Source organism: Ostrinia furnacalis, unplaced genomic scaffold (genome assembly GCF_004193835.3).
Source record: "Ostrinia furnacalis isolate ACB-3 unplaced genomic scaffold, ASM419383v2 OfSCF3012, whole genome shotgun sequence".
In the NCBI taxonomy this organism is placed as follows: Eukaryota; Metazoa; Arthropoda; class Insecta; order Lepidoptera; family Crambidae; genus Ostrinia; species Ostrinia furnacalis.
In genome coordinates this window covers 228508-255790 of record NW_021133251.1, presented here as the reverse complement: position 1 = coordinate 255790, position 27283 = coordinate 228508, and the positions used below count along the sequence as shown (strand labels likewise).

At 37.1% G+C, this 27283-nt stretch overlaps 1 protein-coding gene and 2 non-coding genes across 4 annotated transcripts; 2 read left to right on the top strand and 1 right to left on the bottom strand.

The window, feature by feature from the left end:
* Window positions 1-320: 320 nt before the first annotated feature.
* Window positions 321-392, top strand: TRNAD-GUC (transfer RNA aspartic acid (anticodon GUC)). The gene has a single exon. It is a non-coding gene; the product is annotated as a tRNA-Asp (tRNA).
* A 564-nt stretch (window positions 393-956) lies between these two features.
* On the top strand, window positions 957-27025 carry LOC114356973 (G-protein coupled receptor Mth2). Of its 2 annotated transcripts, none has more exons than XM_028310375.1 (8): window positions 957-1345; window positions 19029-19214; window positions 20098-20216; window positions 20537-20615; window positions 21021-21193; window positions 22725-22863; window positions 23245-23334; window positions 25497-27025. In XM_028310375.1, the coding sequence occupies exons 1-8, from the start codon at window positions 1086-1088 to the stop codon at window positions 25711-25713; spliced, it is 1263 nt and encodes a 420-aa protein (XP_028166176.1). In that variant the 5' UTR covers window positions 957-1085; the 3' UTR covers window positions 25714-27025. The 2 variants fall into 2 exon arrangements, with proteins under 2 accessions (XP_028166176.1, XP_028166175.1); XM_028310374.1 differs by lacking the exon at window positions 957-1345 and adding an exon at window positions 17149-17631.
* On the bottom strand, window positions 23814-23885 carry TRNAD-GUC (transfer RNA aspartic acid (anticodon GUC)). The gene has a single exon. It is a non-coding gene; the product is annotated as a tRNA-Asp (tRNA).
* Window positions 27026-27283: the final 258 nt, after the last annotated feature.

The following is a 27283-nucleotide window of genomic DNA, read 5'->3' as shown; positions in this document are numbered from 1 at the left end:
TTGCAAATTATGATGCAAACTATAACATTGATTTCGTGTGCACGCACTAGAAAACAATGTTATCTGGCTATCAGATCATTTGGCAGATTCCAACGTTCCAACAGCCACCAACAGCGTACACCTAGGTACATACCTTTTTTTGAATATTCAAAATAGCTAGCCATTTTAAATATCTTGGAACGTATTGTGTATTGTATGTAGATAATAATATATCGATTTATCCAGTCGCGAAATCGCTCCTAAAGATGAATAAGATGCAGAATTAGATTAGATACAGAGTTTAACTTGATGTGACTCATAATTTCGCCTCAGTGCACAAGTCTTCGGTAGTATAGTGGTCAGTATCCCCGCCTGTCACGCGGGAGACCGGGGTTCGATTCCCCGCCGGAGAGATCTGTTTTTTTTTACAAAATATTAAGGAAATTCTTTTGAAATTGAAAACATTTAATTTTTTAAGCAATGTATACTTTCTAAACGTATGACGTAGACTTATTAAAAAATACGTCAATTTTTACTATTATATTAATTACTAGTAGGTATTAATGGTGTCGAACTAAAGAGTTATCGAGGGACAAGCTTTTTCCAGAGTAGAGTTCTTCAACCCTTAAGTCCATAAGTTGGGTAGGTATACATACAGCGCGAGGCCAGGCACCCCAAAATGGTCTGGTGCCCCCCAGGATTTAGGGTTACCGATTCGAAGACGACAGACAGATGTTAGTACTAAGTCATGAGCTATCTGATACCAATCGCTAATCATGAGCTATCTGATACCAATAGTTTTACGTAGCTGGACTTACGTTTGCTCGTAATACAAAAAAGATTAGTGTTAAGACTCAGCTTCATGTCACGGTCAGACAACATTGGATCGCCAAAACTTCAGAACAAAACTTACATTGTCATAACTAACCGAGGCCAAAGTTTCAAAAAGAAACCGCCAGTCTAAATACGCTGCGGTCGCGAGCGCACGCTGCGTTTTATACTCGTTTCATATCAATTTTCAGTGCTGAAAATTCGTCCTAGCCATTTATTATTTCTAAAAAAAAAACGTTAATTTTACGTGATAAAGTATTTTATTAGTATTTAAAATGTGGAAACTATTATTCACATCTGCGCTAGCGCTGGTAGTGAGTATAGAAGCCGGTGAAGCGCCTAATTTTTGTTGTGAAGATGGATTAGTTTTGCTGAAAAGGCAAAACATCTGTTGGAATCCAAAAGCAAATAAACTTTCAAACATTACAACATTAACGTGTGAAAAGAAAGTTAAATTAGTGAAGTTCTCCGTCGATAGTGGTGGAAATCTGGTGTTAGGGGGACCGACGGGGAATGATACTCTGAACCAGGACCGGTGAGTGTCAGTCAACTGAAGAACAATAACAATTTACGAAGGTGGTGCGGCAGTTGTACACGATAAGGCATTTTATGTACATACCTACTTAGGTACTTCTATTTGGTGCAAATTTGCAACGAAATTAATAATTCATTATAGTCTGATGTGCTGTCGATTGTACGTAAGTACCTACACCTGCCTTTTAAGATTGATAAAGAAGTCGAGTTACGATATTGCTATGTAATTTTCAGACGGACGTCAATTTCAGAGAGTTTTGACCTATTTTGACCTATCTACCTACTCAGAATCTATTCATCAATGAATAAGTTTCACATTTTAACTATTTTATTTTCTATCATAATTTGAATAGTTGAATCAATATTTTTTGTTTAATCCATGGACCTATAAAAAAAGGCGGACGGAACTCGCGCTACAACAAAACTGTGACGCAAAATTTTGGCGTTTGTCTATTGTGTGAGTGAATTTAGGGATGCCATGTTAGCCAAAACATTTTACCCATTTATCTTAAGAAAAACATAGATGGGCAGATTATTATGTTACTTGGAAATGTAGACGAAATTATATCGTGCCATTTGAAAAGGATGAAAGATGAATACGTTGAGGTAGACGCGAAATTTTCAATTTTTCTTACTTTGTTTGCAAGTCAGTGTCAGGTACGATTCACGCAGTTACAAATTATCAATCTTGTGTACCTACGTAATCATATTCTTATGTATCATCAATATTATTATCTCTGATAGATTTTAACATACAACCTGACACTGACTTGCAAAAATATAAGAAAATTTGAATTTCGTAGTTCCACGCCCTTGGGAAGGATCAAATCTGCCTACGAAAATATATATTATCCCATTAAAACACAGTTATTATGATACATTATTTTATTTCAATAGTATGCGTAATAAAAACCTAAAAAGTCTTAAAATTATAGATTTCCCACTTTTCGGGTAATTTTCCCACGTAAATAACTGAGAACACTGGCTTTTGACGTATTATTTTGTCGGGTGATTGACGTTTGATGTTAATATTTTAATGTTTATAAAATCGGGGAAATAAGTGATTAGATTATTAGTTTACCTGTGAAATGTGATTCCTTGATTTTTGTTCGTTCGATCAGAAGGGTTTTTACACAATTTCACCACGCAAGACATGTCGTATTTGTGTTTTTTTTTCGCCGCGTAAATGTGTCAACTGTGTGAAGTTTGCACTCGAAGTGGTGTATCAGGGTATGAATGTGTGCGTGCCGGCCTGTACGTACAGGCGAGCTGGTATATCCTAATGTCACAGTATTTTGTTGATGAGAATCCGTCCGACTTTTTTTATAGGTCCATGGTTTAATCCATACTTACGAGTACAGGGTTACCCTGTATACCTACTTACATGGTCACTAAGATTTTTCCTGGAACTCAATATCAGCGTGTTTTCTGCAAATTGCTACGTATTTGAAGTATGATTTGGAGCTGACGCGAATCTTTACCTTATACGGTGTGTACGTGTAGGTATAACACACTAGCTTTCCGCCCGCGGCTTCGCCCGCGTGGAATTTTGTCTACGACAAAATTTCGTACGCGTGGATCCCGTTTTACCACCTTAGGAATGGAGTTTCGTAAAATCCTTTCTTAGCGGATGCCTACGTCATAAAATCTACCTGCATGCCAAATTTCAGCCCGATCCGTCCAGTGGTTTGGGCTGTGCTTTGATAGATCACTATGTCAGTCAGTCAATCAGTCAGTCAGTCACCTTTGAGTTATATATATTTAGATAATAGTGCGCGAAAATAAACCTTTAAAAATTAAAATATGGGCCCGCGAATTACTTAGATTTTCAATAAGTTTTTCTTTTTCGTGAAAAATAATGCCACAGGTAAAAATAATTAAGAGAAAGTTGTATTGTTATTTTCTTCTTTATAGTTTATTAAAAAAAAATTTGATACTTATTACAAAATCGCCCTGTTTTTTCAGGATCTTTTTACTATAGGTACGGGATATTCCCAGGGCCGGATTAACCATCTCGGGGCCCCTAGGCACAGCTCGTTTCGGGCCCCCCCACAAAACCACAAATTGGAAATTTCTACTGCCTACATTACGAAATAGAATGAAGGTACCATCATCATCAACAACAGACTTTGCAAAGGTATACGCCTTTCTTCAAGTGAAAAGACTTTCGCCACTATCTAGTACAGCACGAAGTATCGGAGTCATTTAAAAATGAAACAAAGAATAGGAAAATCTTGCATATTTTTATAAAACTAACATAAACATTAAAAAATACAAATGTACATAAAGTTTGTAAACCAAAGCAGTAATGCCAACTAGGCCAGTAGAATAAGACATGAAAATCAATCAAATCGGAAATAATTCCTACAAAAGGTTTTCTTGTTTTAACTAGCTTTTTCCCGCGGCTTTCGTTTGTCACCACAGATCGTCATAAATTATAGCCTATTATTCTGGGTTATAAACAACAATACTGTAAAGTTTCATAAAAATCCGTTCAGTAGTTTTTGCGTGGAAGAGTAACAAACATCCAGACGTCCAAACTTTCGCATTTATAATATTAGTAGAATGGTAGGTACTTCATTTGTTGCTCTTTAAGACTATCCTAGGTTTTCGACTTCGACGGAGTTGTGCTTAAGTGGTGTAGCCCCCCGAAAGGGGCATTTTTGCGGTTTTACGATTATATCGTGTAAGGACTTGCAGTATCGAAAACTGATCTTCATGTTAATTGAAGGGCATTTAATCCTGCATTGAATAAGACCAAATTCATATATTTTGGACAATACTATCTTCGACAAAGTAGAAAATATACGTATATATAATTAATAATCTCTTCGTCCAATGGCTCGTCACCCGCAAGCTCCAAAGCCTTGAAAAGGGCCACCTTAACCAGCATATTCCTATCAAGCCTCGCGAGTTGGATTCGTCTATCCTTATTCATCCCAGTGCAGCCGTTCCTTTACTACGGTTGCTGTACCTCTTCCTTGCACTTTCTTGAACGACTCTAGTATTATCTACTGTGGCTGCCCCTCTTCCTTGCACCCTCCTGCACGACTGCGTTGCCAAGTCTTACAGCTGGTCCAAGGTTTGACTCCAAAAATCAACAACAGGTTCATTTTAAAACTCTGAAGAGTTTGTTTGTTAGTTTGTTTGAACGCGCTAATCTCAGAAACTAGTGGTTTGATTTAAATTATTAGTTTTGTGTGTACTAGCTCGTAAATTGAGGAAGGCTATAGGATATATACCATCACGCTACGACTAATAGGGACGAAGCAGTAAAGAAAAATGTTGCAAGCACGGGAAATAGTATTCAAACTATTTTCACGTGTATGAAGTTCATTTTGTGGCGTCGAACCTTGGACCAGGCGTACGGTTAGGCAACGCAGTCGTGCAGTAGGGTGCAAGGAAGAGGGGCAGCCATAGTAGATAACCCAGAGTTGTTAAGGAGAGTGCAGAGAAGAGGTGCAGCAACCGTAGTTAAGGATGAAGGAGGAACAAGGATAGGCGTGGGTAAATCCAACTCGTGAGGCTTGACAGGGACACGCTGGTTAAGGCGCCCCTTTTCAAGGTTTGGGACCCTGCGGGTATATTTTCTGCTTTGTCGAAGATAAGCACGTGAACAGTTTGTCCAAAACATATGAATTTGGTCTTATTCAATGCAGGATTGAATGTCCTTCAACCGTCATAAAGATCAGTTTTCGATACAGTAATTCCATTACGCGGTATAACAGTAAAACCGCAAAAACGGCCCTTTCGAGGGGCCCCACCACTTAAGCACAACTCCGCCGAAGTCGAAAACCTAGGATAGTATTAAATGGGCAACAAATGAAGCCATTAAAACAATAAAATCTTTTGTAGGAATTATTTATATTATAATTATTTACTTTTGTGGTTTGAGTTTTGTTGCATAAAAATCATCTTTAACATTATTATGTTTTTTTCTTCTTTTTTTTAATCGGGGGTACTGGGCCCCTGGTCATAGTGGGCCCCTAGGCACTGGCCTAAAGTGCCTTATGGATAATACGGCACTGGATATTCCTACATGTATATGATATATTTTTGTTATGGAATGGGTCCAAGGGTGGTCATCGTAGACAAATGTTTAAGCTTTTGACGATCTCCCAGCTTCAGCACTTTCCCGAAATTATTGAGTAGGGGAAAGTAGTACGAGATGATCCCCTTAAGCGGGAATCGCTGTAAAATACATATTTTTCAAGGTAAACCAAAAATAAAGACGATTACTACTAGTATATTTATCTATCCAACTTTCCTTATACTCAAAACCAGAAATTAATTGAGGTTTCATTAAAATATTTCATTTTTTGCAAAACCTTACAAAGTGATCATCTTGTACACCCCTGTGGGTAAGATGATCCCCCAGGTAGGGGTAAGATGATCCCTATGATTCTGTTCTATGATCTATTCTTTTCTGGTTATATTCCTTTCGGAGTACCTAATTATGCGAACAAATCGTTAAAAAGTTAGAAAAGAAAAACATTTACGAATTAAATAACGAAAATAACTGATTCTTTCTTAGTACCTGCTAAAAAGCGTTTAAATAATTGAAACGCTTTTTGGCTGGAGCTGTGTTGAATATATCACAAATAAATTCACCTGCTTCATCACCCTCTACCCCAGCACATGCTTTATGGCCCCATTTTCCACATGCATAACATTTTATCCATCCTTCACCCTTGGTATCGCTTGAAAACTTTTCTGTTCAGTACAGCCACTCAGTATCATCTCCTTCAGACTCAGGTGAGTTATATGAAGTTCTCTTTCTTTTATTTCACTTCCCTTTACCTACTCCATTGACTTTTTTGTTTTAATTCCCAGGGATCATCTCGTACATATAGGAAGGGATCATCTTGACCCAAGTCCCACTTTTTGTTAAATATTTGCTAAAATAATCTACAAGTACGCGGCTACGTTTTTATGGCCAAAATATTAAAATTAAACATAATAGAAAGCCTAACGACAACAGTAATTACATTTAACATTGTTTGAATAAAAGTAACATAAGCTCAAAGTTATGCCTATTTTAGATCAGAAGTACACAATTTTTCTTTTTTCTCGTCAAATTCGATGTATCGCTCACGCCACCATTACGATTTGACTGAGGCGGGGATGTGTCCAGAGCTATGTTTTACCAGTGAAAGAAACTAAATGACGTTAGTGGTTTCAGCACAATCGCGAAAGATCATCTTACCCCAGGGGATCAACTCGTACTACTTTCCCCTAGTTTGGGTGCGTCGTCGAAAAACTTATGTAGCTTATCGGTTATTCCTTGCTATGGTGTTTCTAACTGAAACAATGCAATACAATTACTTTTATTTAAAACTAGCTGTGCTCGCGACTTCGTACTCGTGAAAACCCGTTTTCGCAACATTTTTCATTATTGCTCTGCTCCTTCCTATTGATCGTAGCGTGATGTTGTATAGCCTATAGCCTTTTTCGATAAATGGGCTATCTAACACTGAGATAATTTTTCAAATCGGACCAGTGGTTCCGGAGATTAGCGCGTTCAAGTAAACAAACAAACAAACAAACTCTTCAGCTTTATAATATTAGTATAGATTAGGTCAAAACATATGATTGTGATAACTTACGTTTCATGTGTTGAAAATGTATTACGATTACGAATTAATTGAATACGTTGGTAGGTACTTGCAGCGGATAAAAATAATTAAATATGAATAATAAATGTTTTAATTTCCAATCGATTAATGAGCCGCTCCTAAAAATTTGGCAACTGTTTATAAAATCATTTGTCTATTAGGTGTCTTCATCAATAAACAAGGATAAACAATAATTATCTTGATGGGTCGTCGGGTAAACATTTAGACAAAGACAAGGGTGACTGACTGACGGACGTCATAATGTATACTTATCAGCAGGGATGCTTCTATGGATATCCGTAACGTAACCGAAACTATCGAATATCCGAAATAAAAAAATATCCGTAACCGAAACCGATTCAAAAGTTTCGGATTGTTTCGGATAAAGGCGGAGTCTAAATCTTAATAATTGTTTAATATTTGTTACTTGTCTGGCATCCCCTGGGACCATTCTGATATCCCCGCCTGTTTTACCTTTATCATAGGTAGGTACCGTTATAGTACATAAAGTGGCTAAGTGGGTAGCGCAGCATCTTGCTATTTGAATTATTTTACCTTTTTTAAATTCTAACATTCGTAACCGAAGTTAACCGAAACCGGATAATCCGAAATGATTTACAATCCGTAACCGAAACCGGTATAATAATATTCAAATAAGTATCCGTAACGAAACCGTATCCAAAGTCCTGCCCTGAAATCTTAAGTATAGTGGATTTTGACAAGAAAGACATACATAGGCACTAAGCTGATTGTTAATTGTATCCAAAAAAGAAGTAATAGTTACCAGTTTCAATTTTGCCACTGTTTCCACTGTTTTGTTTGCCACTGTTTGATGTCACTTGCTGACACGGATCATATCAAAAGGATTATGTAGGTACCTACTTCGTTTATTACTCATGTCTTTTAGTTAGGACACTAAAATGACACATTAACCCCCTTTTAAAACGGGCTAGATATATGAATCATTGATAATACGATTTAAATTCCTAATGAGTGCATGAATGAAAGTCCAATTTATGCAGAGTATGATTATGTGTACAATGATGGTGATGATGAATGAGTAAACATTGTAAGTAATTTTAGTTCATGAAGTCATGATGATTATTCAAGATACCGTTTCCAAGAACAGAACAGACCACACCTTCATCTCAAATGATATCATTATAAGATTAAGCCCTACGGCGCTTGCATTATTCATTGTTTAATTGATAGCTGTTATAGTCATGCCTAACGTATCGATACCATGACATTTGTAATTAGAAGCTTTTGATCTAAGTAGGTTCCTAACCGCTTTGCGTTTAACTACTAATCTTAAGAGATGATGTTATATTGCATGTCATTCTCATAGGACATAAGTAAGTAGGTGGGATCATTTTGCCCATCAATCATCTGTGTTTGCTTGGCCGTTTCGATACTAATATGAAGCTACATTAATTAAAAGTTACCTTTCTTTCTTTCTTTCTATTGTAAGTACCTACCTATAACAGAAAAAAAAGAATAGTCAATAATGTTTTCACCTTCATGGTAGGGAAAGGGCCATGATTCCACATACATATTATTTTCACTGAGGTGTAGATTAAAACAAGTTTGCCTAAGAACGACTTCTAATGAAGGGTACCTTCCAACGATTTTAAACTGATTAGGTACGTAAGTGCCCCTAGCTGAAACGATCCGATATAAAATATGAAATGAGTTAACGGAAATAGCTTTTTATCTCTCATTGTAACAGCCGACCACATACCTACCTACCACATGGCCCGCAGAAATGGCGAAAATAAAATGAAACAATCGAACCTGTTCCGCCAGGGTCAAGAGCCCGACGTCCCAGTTTCACCATATGGACGTCTCCATTTGCGGTGTGAACAGTTCTTTAAGTTGTTCCTATAGAAAGAAAGACTTTTTTAAACAATTGGCATCAATAAAAAATGAGGAAAAGCTGCTTCTCCCACCCACGACCAGTTGTATTTGGCATGCTGGAAGCTTAGTGATTAGACCAGTAGGAAAATAAAAAAATATTGATTACAAAGAATACTGCGGTAGGTGTAGTTTTGGATTTCGTTGTAAAAAATAATAAATACCCTCGAGGTGCCCTGAGTGACTTTCACCGGATCAAAAAAAAATATTTTCATGTTTAACCTTTTACATTTTATAGGTATTCAAACATTTTATTAGTTAATAACGTTAAAAACCATTTATTATTATAAAACACCAAAGATAACCGATATGCAATCTTCCTAAGTGGGTATTTAAGTAAGTTCTTTTATGCTTTACAAAAGGCCGACAGTTCAAAATGTTTCACAGGTTGAAAGCTTCACCACTAGCTACGAGTATCTACTTACGTACTAAGTTACTTTACAGGCTTTGCTTTCCAGACAGCACTTCCTTGAAAACTTTTAGTAAATGAAAACCGACACGATTAAGTATAGTTAAAAAAATACTACCTACGAAGATCATAATAAGTAATATGTATTAAGTAGTAGGTATACATACATATTTAGATAATCTTACATGAGGTGCTTAGGTACTGTTCAAAATGTATTATATTATCACTAAGTAATCACAAGTACTAAGGTAACCTTTTAAAACTAAGTACATACATACATTGAGTATTGAGTATTGAGTATTCTTTGGTACTTGGTTGTAGTTACATAATATGCAATAGCCAATGAATAGCCAATTATGTAGGTATTATTATCGATATATTATGTATACCTACATTTATCGGCGTATATTTTATTATCCCCAGACATTTGCATAAGAATGCTATCGGGCCAATATAGGAATTTGGCATTGGATCCAAATTACATATTTATGATTCATCATCATTTCAGCCATAGGACGTCCACTGCTGAACATAGGCCTCCCCTAATGCTTTCCACGTTGATCGATTGGTAGCGGCCTGCATCTAGCGCTTCCCTGCTACCTTTACGATGTCGTCGGTCCACCTTGTAGGTGGACGTCCCACGCTGCGTTTTCCGGTACGCGGCCTCCATTCCAGAACCTTGCTGCCCCATCGGCCGTCAGTTCTGCGTACTATATGCAGTGCCCATTGCCACTTCAGCTTGCTAATCCGTCGGGCTATGTCAGCGACTTTAGTTCGTTTACGGATTTCCTCATTTCTGATTCGATCTCGCAAAGAAACACCAAGCATAGCCCTCTCCATAGCACGCTGTGCAACTTTGAGCTTCTGTATAAGGCCTATAGTGAGAGGCCACGTTTCCGAGCATAAGTTATCACTGGTAACACACATTGGTTGTAGACTTTCGTCTTCTTATTTATGATTATGATAACTTAAATGCTTTAATACGAATATGTTTAAGAGTCAAAATTATTAAGTAATTATAATTATCAATATCAATAACAATCTCAGACTATGATCTGAGCGTACAATCATTATAAGGAGAATACGAAAATTGTTTCAGGATATGAATCTCTCGACTCGGAGGCCCGGGTTCGATTCCCATTTCCAAGCTGAAACACGTGGGTTAAATCACTTTGTGAATTTGTTCTCAGTTTGTTTGTTCTGAATAAACATTAAGTCCGCCTTATGTACTTACTGTGTTTCAGGTGCATGTTAAATACCTAAATAAAAAAGTATTATTCCGTTAAAAAGTACGACTTCTATTTATTTAATGCCTCTACTAAGTCTGACATTATTATGGTTTAACTTGTTAGGTATTTGTAAATAATTTAATTATGAATAGCAAAAATGGGTTTGGATTTAATTAACTCCAATTTTAATAACAATGTTTTTAATCTAAACTTAGAATTTATTTTCGAAACTCGTAGTATACCTAGTACCTACACAGATTAACTAGGTACCTATGTATAATTAGATTGCACTAATTATTTTTTGGTTTTTCCTCTTTCATGCCTTTCATGATTTTATCTGAAATGCCTAACTTCCGTCGATTTTAAGTGGGAACAAAATAACTAATTAGATATGTTTTGGGCTAAACTAACGCAAACAGTTATGGTATAGTGACGTAGCAGGTAAAAATTCTGTTATTCCTCAAAATAAGTAAGTAGGTAAACAAAAGTTACTTATCAAGAGGAATTTCTAATGTAAGCAATGAATAATTTATGGCAAACATAGCACAATTTTCAAAGGAAATTTAGCATAGGTTTGCGAATACAGTACCTACCTATGTGCTAAAATGATAACGTTGGAGTGTAAACAGTGCAGGTTTACTGTCCGAGATGCTTTACGAGCAGCAAGAAGATAAAGCTGGAATAAACCACTTTATTAATACAAACTGCATAAAGCAATGAAAAATAATGTTTTTTTTAAACATTAATAATGTAAAATAAATTCTTCTTTAATTTGATGTTAAAAACTGCAAAAAATGTGGCAACCCTAGTCTCCTACTACTAGGTACTGGGTCTCCAAGGTAAATTCAAACTGCAGACTATCTATTAGGTTACAGAGTGCAGACATTATTTAGGTCTTTGACAGCCGAGAAACTGGACACAATAACACAATAACAAACCGATTGCTTGCATCACTGGTCTCCAAAACTCAAGGTCACAAGGCAACCAAACCAAATGTTAAATCGTACTATGTTCTGCTTCATCATCAACAGCCCTTTACAGCCCACTGCTGGACTATGAGCCTCCCCAGTTTAGTGGAGAGTTTTGCCATAATCTTTACGCTTGGCAGACGGATTGGAGATCACAGTTTAAAAGATTTATGTTTATCAGAGATCGTTGCTGCCCGTTCGCTGTTAATGTGTCCCTAAGTCGCCTCTTACGACACCCGCGGGAAAAGTAAGTAGGGGTTGCAGTTGGTGACAAATATATTCTATTCTGCCGTCACCACACGGCGTATGTCTGTTTATGGACTATTATTTGCTTGCCGTGCCTTGTACCTGGTTTGCGTCATGTATGTATTCTAACTTAGTAGAATAGTGACGGACATTTTAACTAAACGTTTCGGAAAAGGCGTCGTCATTAAATCTCTTTAAGGAAACCGTATGGTTATTTATTTGTCCTTATTTAGGATGGAAGTCGTACTTAGATGACACAGTCACCTTCTAGTTAGAATTTGGCGTTGTTTTCAAGATAAGCCATTATTTTGTTGACTGACATGAGTCAGGGAGTAAACTCCTAATTTGACCGGCGCCGCCTATAGTGATTCGCGCTTAGGTCACTACAGAATGAACTATTTATTGCCATTTCAGCAACCCAGAGGTTGCGGGTTCAAATCTCACGTGGAGCTGATTACCAAAAAAGTGTGCAAATACAGGGTGGAATTTTGTAATGCCACCTGCAGGGAAAGTACGAAAAAAGTAGGTACGTTTCACCGAACGAAAATTCACCACCATACCATAAAATTTTCTGTAACCTAACGATCGATACAATAAAAATACAAGATGTAATTTTTAACAGATTTTATTTGGTTCGATTCCCGGGTGTGGCAAGCAAATTTTTGAAAATCTTTGAATGCAGTAGTGTCCGACCGAATGTTCGGTTTCGGTTTCGTTTTCGGTTGAGTTTCGGTAAAAACACGAGTTTCGGTTTAGTTTCGTTTTCGGTGGCAAACTTGCCGAAACTACGACCGAAACCGAATGTGCATTCGGGAGTTTCCGCGCTGTTATCGGTCATGTTCGGCGCGTTGAATGAGGAATGAATCCGATCCCGATCAGTGTGCCTACCATGAGTTTACGTTAGGTGTGCTCGCTAGCGACTGCGTAAAAAAATGACATTTAAATGTATGACATATTGTGCAGCGCCCCTAGCGGCTACTTTCAAGAAATAAAATCTTCATAGAATTTTTTGACGTATTCGCTAGCGAGCTCACCTATCGTAAACTCATGGTAGGCACACTGAGCCAATGTCGTGATTCGCTCGCTTGTTTGTTTGCTGTTAGTTTTGTTTTGTTGTGGTGGCGAATTTTCGAGTGATTTATTTTGAATTTGGTAAGTTTTATCTCGTTTTATGTCGTTACAACAAGAGCGGGTAGTAAACATAAAAAAAAAATATTCAATATGACTGATAAAAGTATAAGTTTAATCTAACCTATACATTTTTTTTGGTTTGCAAATGCTATACGTAAACAAACATTAGTTAGGTACTTAGTTAGTTATGACTATAGTGCATTTCATGGTGATAATATTATGGATTCAGAGTTTCAAAGTTCTTTTTAGTATTTATCACAATGGCAAGTACAGTAGATACTAAATTACGTACTACCAATTTTGTATTGAGAAATTATTAAAGTAAAAGACCCGACCATGGGACGGGTTATGTAGATGTCCTGAATGTTGCGAGTAATTAAAAAAAATCTAGACTTTTCTTTTTTAATAGGTACATAACTTGATACCTTTTAGAGTAAAAAGGCGCTTTCGTTCGTTTCAGCCGAAAGACGTCCACTGCTGGACAAAGACCTCTCTCAAGGATTTCCACGAAGACCGATCCTGCGCCGCTCGCATCCAGGCACCTCCCGTGACCTTCACCAGATCGTCGGTCCACCTAGTGGAAGAACTTTCCTGCCCCAGCGGCCATCAGCTCTACGAGCTATGTGCCCCGCCCACTGTCACTTTATTTTAGCGATTCGAAAAGGCGCTTTATAAGTTCAATTACGTTTTCTTTATTTTTCCCTCAAAATATGAGCCTTGTAAGGAAGTTTCGGTTTCGGTTTCGGTTTCGGCCGAAACAGACACCGTTGCCGAAATTCGTTTTCGGTTTCGGTTTCGGTCGTAAAACTAGTTTCGGTCGGACACTAGAATGCAGTTCTATTTCTTTCAAAAAATAAAGGAATGATTTCTTTGAGTAATTTTTTTTCTATCTACATAATAAGAGTACTTTCCCTCCAGCCAGGTGGCATTACAAAATTCCACCCTGTATATTCAATAAGTTCTTGCTGAACATAACAATAAGAATAGGTACCTACTTAATTTCGATTTGCAAGCTTGTCGGCTACGGCAAGAAACAATGCATAGTTATGTAATCCTAGGTGCGCCTGATCATTCAGATAAATTGAGCCTGTCTATTTAGATACCAATCTTGTGGCGTCATCAGTAGATGTTGACGGATTTTGAGCAACAAAAAATTATGATGATGATGACGATGACTTGTCAATTGTTTTTGTAATTTTTAAACATACGCGTATTCTTGCACAAATAAGTACCTACTTTGGAGATTCTGCAATATTACCTGCATCATATTGTCGATTTTACTAGGATATTATGTGGAATCGATCGAACCTACGATGGTTAGCTTGATCTGTCAGAATTTTCATGTGATTTTCATTAGTTATACTCGTATTTAGTGATTATTATTTACTTCTGAAATTATTAATTTTTATTCATAGTAAATATTTTATTTATTTTAACGGTGTCGTATAATGTGTTATAGACACTAAAGAAGGATATAAAACTGCTCATTTATAAAATATAACAAAAGATTAGCATGAACGTTTACACCCACTCTAAACCCATAATTAAACAGTCCGTCATCGTTTAGTTCATCATAATGATGGCATGGGATTCCTATCTTAGAATCGAATGTAGAAAAAAAATTAAAGAATAAAAGTTTACCTACATCAAAACTTGCAGAAGACGGACAGCAAATCACTTAAACTGAAAATAGGAAAGAGGTAACTACGATTTTGCAATAAAAATGTGTTGCAATCTGACGTCCATTGCTGTTCAGTATTACTGGTATTACGTACAAAAATATTTACTCGAAAATAGTTTAGTCCACCAAGTAAAAGTTACCAACGAATTCATACAAGGAACTCATTCAATACACAGACTATTCACAGTACATACGAGTTTTAATGAAAGCGTCCTTTATTGCTTCAAAAAAGGCATAGTTAGTTAGTGCTTACCCAAGAATGGACAATAATGGGGCCAGTAGCCAGTAGGCGGCGTTTCCACCAAAAGCGAGGCGATAAGCAGTGCGCGAGAAAAACACACTTAAAGAAAAAAAACATCTCTTTATTTTCCTAAAGTCGTTACTAGTCCAGTCATTTTGTAGTTTTACCTGGAAAGTTTCCCGGGATTGGAAAGATTTCGATGTGCTCTTTACGAATTTCAACTTTGCGACCTCGTATGGCTGCCGCTCGCGCCGCCATATTGGAAAAATGCTGCCTAGTAGCAGATTTTTTTATATATTTCCTTTTGGATTAATTTTATGATAAAACATGCTTAGAGATCCTATTTTTCTTTTTTTAGACCTTAGTTTTTTTAGTCCGGGGGACTGCATCACACAGTTCACACACACGTCTTTCTTTACTGCTTCAAGACGCATCCTTGCTCCGCTTCGTTGCATAACTTTGGTGGAAAAAGATTCCCCGTCTGTGGAACGGATTCCATAGCAAATTTACTCGTTAAAAATTGTAAAAAAGCCCATAAAACAATTTCATTCAAATGTTTTTTAACTACTATACTATACCTGCTTAAAACATGAGTAAAGTTAACCACTGGATAAGTATTGGGTACACTAAGGACGTTATTTTATTGTATTTTGGAAGTTTGATGACTTGTTCTATCTAAATTGAAATTGGTCAAATTAATAATTAAATTATGAGTCACGGTTAATCCCATTATGCCATACAAATTATAACTACAATGCTAGTTGAGGATGAATTGACGAACGACGAAATGTTATGCTATTAATTTGTTCCAATTGTTCCCCAACCCTGGCCAGACCTCCATTTACCTTTGCGTTAATGAGAGAGAGAGACACAAATCACAGTACAACACAATACATACATACAATTACCTACGTAGAGTCAAGAAATGTAGAAAGAAAGCATTATACCTACTGTACCTACTCTATAATTCTACATATGAAGAGATATCTTCTAACCAACCATAATTTAAAGTACCTATGTGACAATCATAATATTGATAATGACGGGATACGCCCCCCGCGGTTTTACAACACGTGCCATTGCTGAGCCTGGTCTGATGCAGAATGTGCACTTCGCAAAAAGCTTACTTTTATATCCAAATGTAAGGGCTGAAGAGTTTGTTTCAGTAAAATTAAAAAGAAAAGAAAGAAAAAGTGCATATACTCTTCAAACCCGCCATACACTAACGTAACCTTGTGATTGTGAAGGCTCATTTTTGCTCGGCTTCGTTTGATACTGACGCTATGCTCCACACAGGTGCTATTTAACTTGTGAAGGTTATCGACAAAAAAACTGTCTTAAATAGGCAGGTATTTAACTACATGTGTAAGTTTCTACTCATGTGACTTCTATTTGTTTAGATAGAGTCTTCATAGCCTGATGAATAGTGAGTGATGCAGCGTCAAGTCACGGTCCGTCATCTCTAGTCCCGTCTCGAAACTATCCTAAACTGTAACCAGAGTAAAATTTTCGTCTGAAAAGGGTGATACTTACCTTGCCTTAAAAGTAGTCTTGATTTTTTTGGCTTGTAGGTATATGATGATGGCTATAGTTATGGCCAAGTTTACGACCTCGAGCGCCGACCGCAACCTTGACAAAAATAAAAAATAAACACAAAATTTCATCAATTTTCCAGATTTTGGCCACTTTAACCCTAGAAGACTAGTTTTTATAGTGCTCACATAGAGTATTTACTCGTATAAAGAAGACTAAATATGCTAGAATATGTGACTTTAATTGCCTATGTAGGAGTTTCCCTAAAATTTCCCTAAAAGCCTAAATGTGTCTGAACACCAAAAAAATTGTGAGTTGTNATAACATTTATTTTACCATAACTTAAAAAAAACCTTAGAAAATAAGATATTTTGTTTTATTTTTGATTACTCTGACTCCCAACTTTGATTACCCCGACCATGAAAATTTTGATGTCGCATAACTTTTTATTCCTGCTTGCTACAGATGGGCCAATATAAAAAATATGCTCGTAATAATGTCTATTTTGAAATGTTTTACCTAAACTTACTCTAAATTCAAAAATAAAAAAGGTCGGGGTAATCAACAAAATAATCCAGATCCGGAGAATGACCGAGTAGCGCCCACACCACACGTCCCTGCTCACTTGCTTACCGGCACCCGGCACCGGCTAAACGAGTCCGAACCGGGCGGTTTAGTCGAGTTCACAAAACCACTAAGCTTGCAAACTCTACTCGACCAAATGTTTTTTGGTCAGCAGCGAGTAGTTAGTTACTGAAGGCGAGTTACTCTACTAAATTACTCGACTAGTGCGAACAAGGCTCGAGCTCCTTTTATACTAAACCACGATGAGGTATTTCAAGCGCGTCCTCTTTTGAGTGTGCCAGTCTACAAATGCACGCGACGCACGCGCACGTACGTTGCGATACCCCGTATAACGCTTTAGTGTCGTGCTAACATAAAGATTACATAGTGATAGCAATGTTTGCTTACGATAAAAATTTAATACCTAAACTGCAACTGACTGAAGTGAATATTTAATGTACCTACCTACTTTACATGTTTTACTGTGGCCAAAATGTGGAAAATATTATTTACATCTGCTCTAGCTGCGCTGGTAGTGAGTGTGAAAGCCGGTGCAGCGCCTGATTTATGTTGTCAAGATGGATTAGTTCTGCTGAGAAGGCAAAATGTTTGTTGGAATCCTAAAGTAAATAAAACTTCACCAGTAACAGCCTTATCCTGTAAGCAGAAACTGAAACTAAGTCGTTTCTCTATCAATAGTGATGGGGATCTAGTGTTAATGGGAAGTAGCAGGAATGTAACTTTGGATCATAGGGGGTGAGTGTCACCTGAATTTTTTGCCAATTTACGAAGTAGGTTACGGCGGGGAGGGACGTATCAAATCAAGCCAATTACAGACGCACTTTTGCTGTATGGGTTGGTTCAATGTTATGTTTGGGCGATAACACCTTTTCTTTGGGTTCATAAACTTAATAATAATCGTATTTAATAACCGGCTTTTTCTTTCATGCTGTCTGTTGGTAATCTACATTCATATCGACTTAAAATTAAAGTACTTAACTTTCGAATTCTTTAAATATATTTTTTTTAAATACCGGTAGGGACAGGAACCCTCTTAGCGGGCCTGTCGAGCAACCCGTAACCCACCATTGAGCGGGCCGGATGCCGTCGAGGCATTTTCCTAATCCACGATGGATCCTTAAAAACCTTCACAGGAGGGAGCTGATGGGGCATTTGCCCAGGCTCGGAGGGTCGCTCTCGGTACTTTTCTGATCGGCCTTAATGAGCAGGCTTTGGCGGTGAAAGTCCCACCGTAGCCAGTGGGTATGCTCAAAAGATTTCCCGTCGTAAAAAAGGTCCCGTGATGTTATCGTTTTTGGTTGATTGTTCTCATTTTACATACATATTATTTTAAAATTGCAAGTGCGAATTTATTTAAAACTAGCGGCCGCCCGCGACTTCGTACGCGTGGATCCCGTTTTACCCCCTTCATCTATCTTACGCGGTTTAGATTTTTTCATACAAATATTTTTTCCCGCTAACTCCCGTTTCCGTGGGAATTTTGCAATATCCTGTTGTAACTAAGCTTTAAGTTTACTAAGGTACCTGCATGCCAAATTTCAAGCGTCTAACTTAAGCGGTTTAGATTTTTCATACAAAAGGATTTTCCCGCTAATTCCCGATCCCGTGGGAATTTCGGGAATTCCTTGTTGTAACTAAACTTTAAGTTTACTAAGGTACCTACATGCCAAATTTCAAGCGTCTAACTTAAGCGGTTTAGATTTTTCGTACAAAAGGATTTTCCCGCTAATTCCTGTTCCCGTGGGAATTCCTAAGTATACTATAACCTGCCCAGGAGTATGAAAAATAATTGTACCAAGTTTCGTTAAAATCCGTTAATTCCGTTAAAGTTTTTGTTTCTATAAGGAACATACAGACAGACAGACAGACAGACAGACAGACAGACAGACAGACAGACAAAAATTTTACTGATTGCATTTTTGGCATCAGTATCGATCACTAATCACCCCCTGATAGTTATTTTGAAAATATTATATTTCATGTACAGAATTGACCTCTCTACAGATTTATTATAAGTATAGATTAGTAAAAAGGTCGATGACAGATTTTGTTGGGTCAATCAGAAAAATCTAAATTGTTTGTTTGATTTACAGTTTGAATTTACATGTATAAATGATTATTTTGTTTATCAGGTATTGCATCGCCAACCAAACGAGGATAACAGACCCAGAGCTGACGAATGTGAGCCTCGCGGCGCTGATCTGCCAGGATAATGATGACAAGATCATCGACGAGAAAGTCGCAGGATACTGCATGATAGTATCCGTTATATTCTTGTTTTTCACGGCACTGATATATTGTGTTCTTCCAGAAATGAGGTAAGTAATTTGCAAATGTAACAAGGTAACAAGTTAGTAAAATTGAACTCACTCACACAGGACCTCACGACCTATCGCTTGACGGACGACACTTCATTAAAACTAAGAATTTATTTATTTCAATATTTATGCAAGATGTCCCCCTTCATTCGTTCGTTTCAGACAAATGACGTCCTCTGCTGGCCAAAGGCCTCCCCTCCAAGAATTTCCACAAAGACGAAAATGTACTAACCTGCAAATCATGTTATGTTATGTTTAAAGAACAAAATAAATTCCAAAGTCTCCTGTATTCCACCTTGAATTTTTCATTCAGTATAAAGATATAGTTAAACTCTATAAAAATTCAACTGTCTGCCCAGTATGGTTTTGATACCTACTTAGATGGGTAACAGCCCGCTGACTAACATAAATGTTGTCCCGGAGTGGTGACGCGAACGTGACAGGGCAAATACCTATGATATTTGGGACGTGTAGGTAGAGTGCTCTGAAAGTCTCTACTTACTAGTAAAAGGCCCTATAATGTTTCCAGAGTCCAGACATTTAGTCCCGTTCGTTAGCACCTTAGGGTACGGAACCTTAAAAATATTGCCACAAAGGAATAATTTAGTTGCAGCATGACGACTTATTCCCAAAGGTCCCCGACTCTATTGTTCTTCTTTTCCCACTTGGTCCATGAATTTTAAAATTCCCATAGAAAATGTTTTTATTTTATTTGATGTCGTGGATCCGCTTGGAATCTATTAAAAAAACACATACACTTGAATTGAGAGCCTCCTCCTTTTTTTGAAGTCGGTTAACAATAATGATAATAATATGTAGAGCTGTGGATCTTTGGGAATAAGCCCTCTAAAATATAATAATTTGACATTGTTTAACTTTACAGGGATCTGCAAGGGAAAAGTTTGATCGCTTTTTGCATTTCCTTGGGATTGGGGATGATGGTCCTAGTCATCATGAAGCTTATGCCGCCGTACCGCGACATGAACCTTTGTGCTGCAAGAGGTATGTAAAACCTCTGGAAATATTTTTTAAAATTTTTAATTTAATAAAAAATGTTACATCTTGCAATCAATGAGTGTAGACACTTATAAATACCGCAAGCACCAACAGCTTCGGTTTGAATAAATTCGTGATATTTTCTGTAAACAAAAATCACCTTGAATCTATTTCCGTGCATCGTGTGTGCTGATTCTGTTCAATCAATAGTTCGGTAGAAAGAGAAGTTGTTACAATGCCACGAGAAATAAACTATAATTTTGTTGCATTATATTTACAGAATTTAAAAAATTGAAGTTAACTAAAGTATTTTTTATTATTTTCAGGTTTTCTGGCTTATTTTTTCATTCTATCAAGCTTCTTTTGGACAAATGCTATATCAATACAAATTCTATTGTGCATACGGTAAGTTATCAGCAATGCAATTCTTCGGTAATTAAATTAAAATTATATTTCTTTGGGCTCCCAAAAAGATAATAAGAAACCGGTATTTTTCTTTTTTTTTCTCTTATATACCTAATCTAATAATTATGTAAAAATTCTAAACAACAATGCAATCGTGTAGGACAAGTAGAGTTACAATTAATCATCTATTCAGCTAGCATATTAATTCTAATTATGGAGCTTAAAAAATGACCTTCCTCGCATCGATTAGCAAAAACTGAGTTCATCACTCTACTAATAGTTTTTGAGAATGTTACGAAATCTGCAATAGTTCTGGGAGTAGAGATATTATTATACTCATAAGTCTCATACTCTATACTAAGTTACGTCTACGTAACGATGTATTGAAAACCGTATGATTTTTAGACGGCCGTCGACTTTGAACTATGAGTGGAGAGACTTCATGCTGTACGCATGCTACGGCTGGGGCGTGCCGGCGGTGCTTACGCTCGCCTTGGCGCTGGTGAACTTCCTGCCGGTGCCAGGCCTGCCGGACCACAAGAAGCCGGGCATCGGGCTCAACCACTGCTGGTTTTATGGTAAGATTCGAACGAGTACCTACCTACTAAAATTACCATTTATCGCCCGGGACTTCGCCCGCGTTGAATTTTGCCTGTCACAGAAAAACTTTATCGCGCGTGTCCCAGTTTCAAAAACCGGGATAAAAACTATCCTATGTCCTTTCCCGGGACTCAAACTATCTGTATGCCAAATTTCATCAAAATCGGTTCAGTGGTTTGGGCGTGAAAGCAAGACAGACAGACAGACAGAGTTACTTTTGCATTTACATATAATATTAGTATAGAATAGATGGCAGCCTCAGGTTGCAGTACGGCTCTACAAAACATTCGCCGGAAATACTTATCTCGAAGACTCGTTTCATCCATCATGCACCTCATATTACATCATGTATCTACCTTATTCTATTAAAATTTAATTAGGCACAATCACGATAATTATTATTTTATTAATTTATTTAGTTAGTAGGTACTCGTAAAACAAATATAGTTATAAATATAAGGATAATTATTTTTGCGGTAATTATAATTCCATTTATTTTAGTTACAGCAACGGGCCTTTTAATGTTTACCTATCCTAAAAATCCTACTAATTATCCCAACTAATATTATAAATGCGAAAGTAACTCTGTCTGTCTGTCTGTCTGTCTGTCTGTTACGCTTTCCCGCTTAAACCTCGCAACCGATTTTGATGAAATTTGGCATAGAGATAGTTTGAGTCCCGGGAAAGAACATAGAATAGTTTTTATCCCGGTTTTTGAAACAGGGACGCGCGCGATAAAGTTTTTCTGTGACAGACAAAATTCCACGCGGGCGAAGCCGCGGGCGGAAAGCTAGTAATATTATAAATGCGAAAGTTTGGATGTCTGGATGTTTGTTACTCTTTCACACAAAAACTACTGAACGGATTTTGATGAAATTTGGCATAGAGATAGTTTGAGTCCCGGAAAAGGACATAGGATAGTTTTTATCCCGGTTTTTATAACAGGGACGCGCGCGATAAAGTTTTTCTGTGACAGACAAAATTCCACGCAGGCGAAGCTGCGGGCAGAAAGCTAGTAGCACAGATNTATGACAATTAATAAAAATAACAATTTGTTGCAAAACCAAACCTAATTTTAGTATTTTTATAAGTGACGAAATAAAACAGCAGCGATGAGCGCCATCTATTACATCATTTGTAACTAAATGCTACTTCGACAGCGCCGCAAAAACGATTGTTTAAGACTTCAGTTTTTACTAAAGATAAAATTTTATTATATGAAGAAATATTGTTTATTTGAATCATTCACTGTGTTTAAATGAACAAATTAATGTGTAAAACATTTTTTCATTATAGTTTACTGAGCATTAGTGACTTTTTACAAACGTCTTCAGAAATTCGATACTTATGTCGCCATCTAGTGAGATTGATTTGGAATGATTCAAGATTTATAGGCATCGGGTTCCCGTGCTAGTAGGCTATAAATTAATGCCGATCTGTGACACTAAATTTGATGCTGGTGAAGCCACGGGCAAAAGCTAGTTTATAATATTTATTTAACTGTTTCAGGTACGGAACATCAATGGTACTACATGTATAGTATCATGTCGATTCTTATATTTGCGAATATTTGTATATTCATATACATATCGATCTGTTTGTGGAAGAACACATTTGCCACCTCTCACTTGAAGGCATTGAGATACAAGTAAGTCACACTTATTGGTCGTAAAACTTTTAGATACGACGTAGTCCAGTTAGAGCGCCTGCCCAAATTGCACCTGTACGAATGGCACCTAGCCTAGTCCACAAAGAGTAGGTACCCAGGTGCTGTTCGTGGACAAAAATCATACTAATATTATAAATGCGAAAGTTTGGATGTCTCGATGTTTGTTACTCTTTCACGCAAAAACTACTGAACGGATTTTGATGAAACTTTACAGTGTTATTGTTTATAACCCAGAATAACATTTAAGCTATAATTTATAACGATCTGTGATAAACGAAATTTCATGCGGGTGAAGCCGCGGGCAAAAGCTAGTGTATAAATAAATGTGAATTCTTGAATCACAATATTCTGTTTTTTTAGGTTCTTAATGACGACGAGACTCTTTATACTGATGGGCATCACCTGGATATTCGAGATGATCAGCTCTTTGGTGGAAATTAACATTGGCTGGTATGTATTTCGTCTCGTTTTGTTTTTGTCCGCAAAATAAATTCATTGTCCTTAATTTAATTTAATTAATTTAATTTAAAAGCAATTTGTTTAATGAGCCAAACATAACATACATAACGTCACAACACCAAACATAAGAGGAAAAGTTTATTTACACGATCACAATGTTTACCATAGATATGTACCTAGGGCTAACTACTGTTGTGGTTGTGGTCTCTTTCAGTCGTTGACGTTGGCTTATGACGTAAGTAGTTATGAAAGTTTGACCACAAAATAGAGAAGCGGTCGCGTTGACCGTTGTACTGCAGCCTAAATGCGTCACAAAAATGATAGCTAACTTTTTACCCGACTACGGCAAAGCAAAAGGAGGGTTATTACTTATTTTAAATGAAACCATGCTTAAAAATTTTTTTTTTTTTTAAGCAAAAAAAATATTTTATTAAATAAAAAATAATATTTCCTTTTCTTTCAAAAATTATCTCTCCGGCGGGGAATCGAACCCCGGTCTCCCGCGTGACAGGCGGGGATACTAACCACTATACTACCGAAGACTTACGTGTTACGGCGAAATTAAAAGTCTGTTGCTTTAGGTAACAATAGCTACGAGCGTGGTAGTCGTTATCTTCAATAATGTTATACTGTATATTGTGTCTTGTCGAGACCATAGTCGAGAGACCTATGGTTGAGACTAGAGATGAAACGGATATCCGGTAACTATCCGGTAGGCCGGATATCCGGCCTAAATTTACTATCCGGCCGGATACCGGATAGTAACTCACTATCCGGCCGGATACCGGATATTAAAAAACTACGACAATTTCTTATAATAAAATGAAATACATTCATCTTTGAGGTAAATATCAATAAAAAGGCTTATAATAATAACGGCTTATAATTAAAGTCCAAAAAGATACAAAAAAAGCCATATTGAGGCCTTTCAAAAAACTTTTCTTTTTCAGGGCTATTCACTCTAATGACGAATCTATACTTCTATACTTAATATTATAAATGCGAAAGTAATTCTGTCTGTCTGTCTGTCTTGCTTTCACACCTAAACCACTGAACCGACTTTGTTGAAATTTGGCATAGAGATAGTTTGAGTCCCTGGAAAGGAGATAGGATAGTTATTATCCCGGTTTTTGAAACAGGGACACGCGCGATAAAGTTTTTCTGTGACAGACAAAATTCCACGCGGGCGAAGCCGCGGGCGGAAAGCTAGTACTAAATAAATAAATATCTGTTAATGTCGAAATATAGCCAATTAAATTAGGCGATCTTTTTTTCACTGATGGTCTGATGACATGATGCAGTTCAGTCAGATTACGCAGCAAGTAAACTAATTTAAATTTTCCCTATTCAACCACACACTCACGATGGCAACCGAAATCGCTCGAATTGATCTGCCCCCTAGACAAGTGGCAAAATCTGACATTCTATTCGGACAGATACGGATTTGATTTTCGAAAAGTGTAACTTGTCTACTAGACCCACTGATCGCGTTCGAAGCACCTGGTGGCGCTAAACTCGTCATGACATACGAGACAATGGGCCAACTATCCGGCCGCCGGATATCCGGCTATCCGGCCTAGCAGCTCGCCGGATATCCGGTATCCGGTATCCGGCCAAACCACTATCCGTTTCATCTCTAGTTGAGAGTTGAGACTCATGGGTGAACACTAGACAATACAAAATACTATTCGTGTGAATTGGTAGCCGGTACTAATTATTTGTCGGCCGTTTGGTGTAGTGGTACAGAACGGACTACTATGCTGAAAGGTCCCGGGTTCGATTCCCGGCCGGGGAGAAATTGAAATGATGAATTTTAATTTCTGTGACGGGTCTGGGTGTTACTATGTATAATATGTATGTATTTAAAAAGTATGCTATAAGTAGTATATCGGTCAAGCTAGCACCCATAACACAAGCATTTAAGTTGCTACTTTGGGGATAACTGCCGCGCGCTGTGTGAAATTGTCAAAAGATTTATTATTATTTTATTTTCAGTATCATTGTAATTATTACCTACTCATTACCTAAAAAAATTTAAGTACTGTTGTAAGTGTATTGTCGATGATATTGAATACACATTTTTTCTTTCTTTCTTTCTATTTATTTTATTTAATAAGTGAGAAAAAAACCTCTATTTGTAATACCTGTTTTAGGGTTATCATGGACATATACAACACGATGCAAGGGCTGTTTATATTCCTGGTGCTGGTGGTGTTCCGGCGGCGCGTGGTCAAAGCGCTGTACAAGCGCGGCTGGCTGGACTGCGCCGCCGGGCCCCTGGAGCGCTGGCTGGCCGTCGGCGACGACGACGAGCAGGACGTCATCGAGCACACCAAGGACGTGCCTCTGGAAGACAAGTGCCTCTCGTAGGCGAGGGACAACCCAACACGTCTCTGTGAACCATAGAGGCTCTCTCTTCAAGTGGCGCAACTCCGATTGGTTAAGAATGTGTTTTAAAACATTGGTCAAATGTGTGTCGTGCCACGCGCAGTGTAGGGTTCCGTAGTTGTCCTTCGTTACCACAATATACTTCAGAAGCAAGCAATTACTTCGTCTAAAGTCACGTTTAATATTTTCTTTTAAGGAATTTTTATTACGAGTAGGTATGAAATTTTATAATACTTACATGAGTAAAACGACTATTACTCTTAAACTAACTGATCTATTTTAACCGCTATAGTTTTCCTTGAAAGTTTATAAAAAGTACTATTATCATGATTTTTTTCAGATTTTTCAAGCCAACAGTTTAGTTTTTAGAGGGGGGGACTACGGAACCCTAAAAATGATGTCGTCGTAAGCTGTAATACTTTAAAGCTGGGACACAAAACGTAACAGAATTTGTGTAGGCCAGGGTTTCTCAAAGTGGGGTAGGTACGCGAACCCCTAAGGGGTTTGACTTTGACATATACTCCATTTGCGACAAGAAACAAGCACACCATCAGCAACAGCATCAATAGGTATTAAAAAGACATATTTCTTTGGCACTTTATTTGGTACCTTTTATTGAAATGAAAACATTTTTTTCTTCAATAGTCACTTTTATATTATTTTCTTTGGGGGGTGCAGGTTTTAGAGTTATTAAGAGGTTCGCTGTCACCTGAAACTTTCACAGGTAGGTACTCGTGGAACGGAAAGTTTGAGAAACCCTAAGTAATAGGCTATAAATAAAATCCAACAAATCACTGAATTGAGGTATTAGGAATTATAAATTCCAGTTTGATTTTTTTCTAACTTATGTGTCTTATACCTAGTTACTTTTACAATAGGTAACGAATTGGTCGTTTTAACTTCGTTATATAAAACAATCAACTAAGTCATTTTTTGTTAATTTAAGTCAATAAATCTACTTAATTAAGTTTTGTCATATCGTATAGTTAGTTACCTACAACTTACATATACCTACGTATTTTATTGCTTTTTAACGTTGTTTACTTGTTTGTTTAAGAGATATTTCATTTGTTATTCAACATCAATAATTAAACCTACTTAGGTACATTATGGCTGAGTTGCACCACCTAACTTTGACCGTAACTATAACGATAACCGGTGTTTTTTGTATGGTGTTTGACAGATTTTTGACGTTTGTCAAAGTTAAAGTAATATGGTGCAACCCAGCCAGTCTTGTTAAACTTATCAATTTTACTAGACCTACCTAAGTAGGTAGGTACCTACTTTAGATAGTGTACATAATATGTATAAACAAACTCAAAGTCAAACTAAGCAAAGGTAAATGTATTTTATCATTTGTTTGTGAATGGACGGAATGAGATTGAGTAAGTTCATTGTTATCAAACTTATTGAAAGTAATAAGATCTCATTAGGAATGAAATTTTAATGAGAATAAATACTTACCCACTGAGTCAATTAATATTAATATTTTATTTATGTTTATTAAAATATTTTTGTATAATTGTTTTTTCTGAAGCTAAGTAGGATGTGA

What these genes read in the sequence shown, in the direction of transcription:
- LOC114356973 (XM_028310374.1), top strand. Translation starts at nt 17,369, where the DNA reads ATGTGGAAAATATTATTTACATCTGCTCTAGCTGCGCTGGTAGTGAGT. An exon ending in GAACCTTTGTGCTGCAAGAG is followed by an intron (nt 20,217 to 20,536) that starts GTATGTAAAACC and finishes TATTATTTTCAG; the next exon opens with GTTTTCTGGCTTATTTTTTC. An exon ending in CAACCACTGCTGGTTTTATG is followed by an intron (nt 21,194 to 22,724) that starts GTAAGATTCGAA and finishes TAACTGTTTCAG; the next exon opens with GTACGGAACATCAATGGTAC.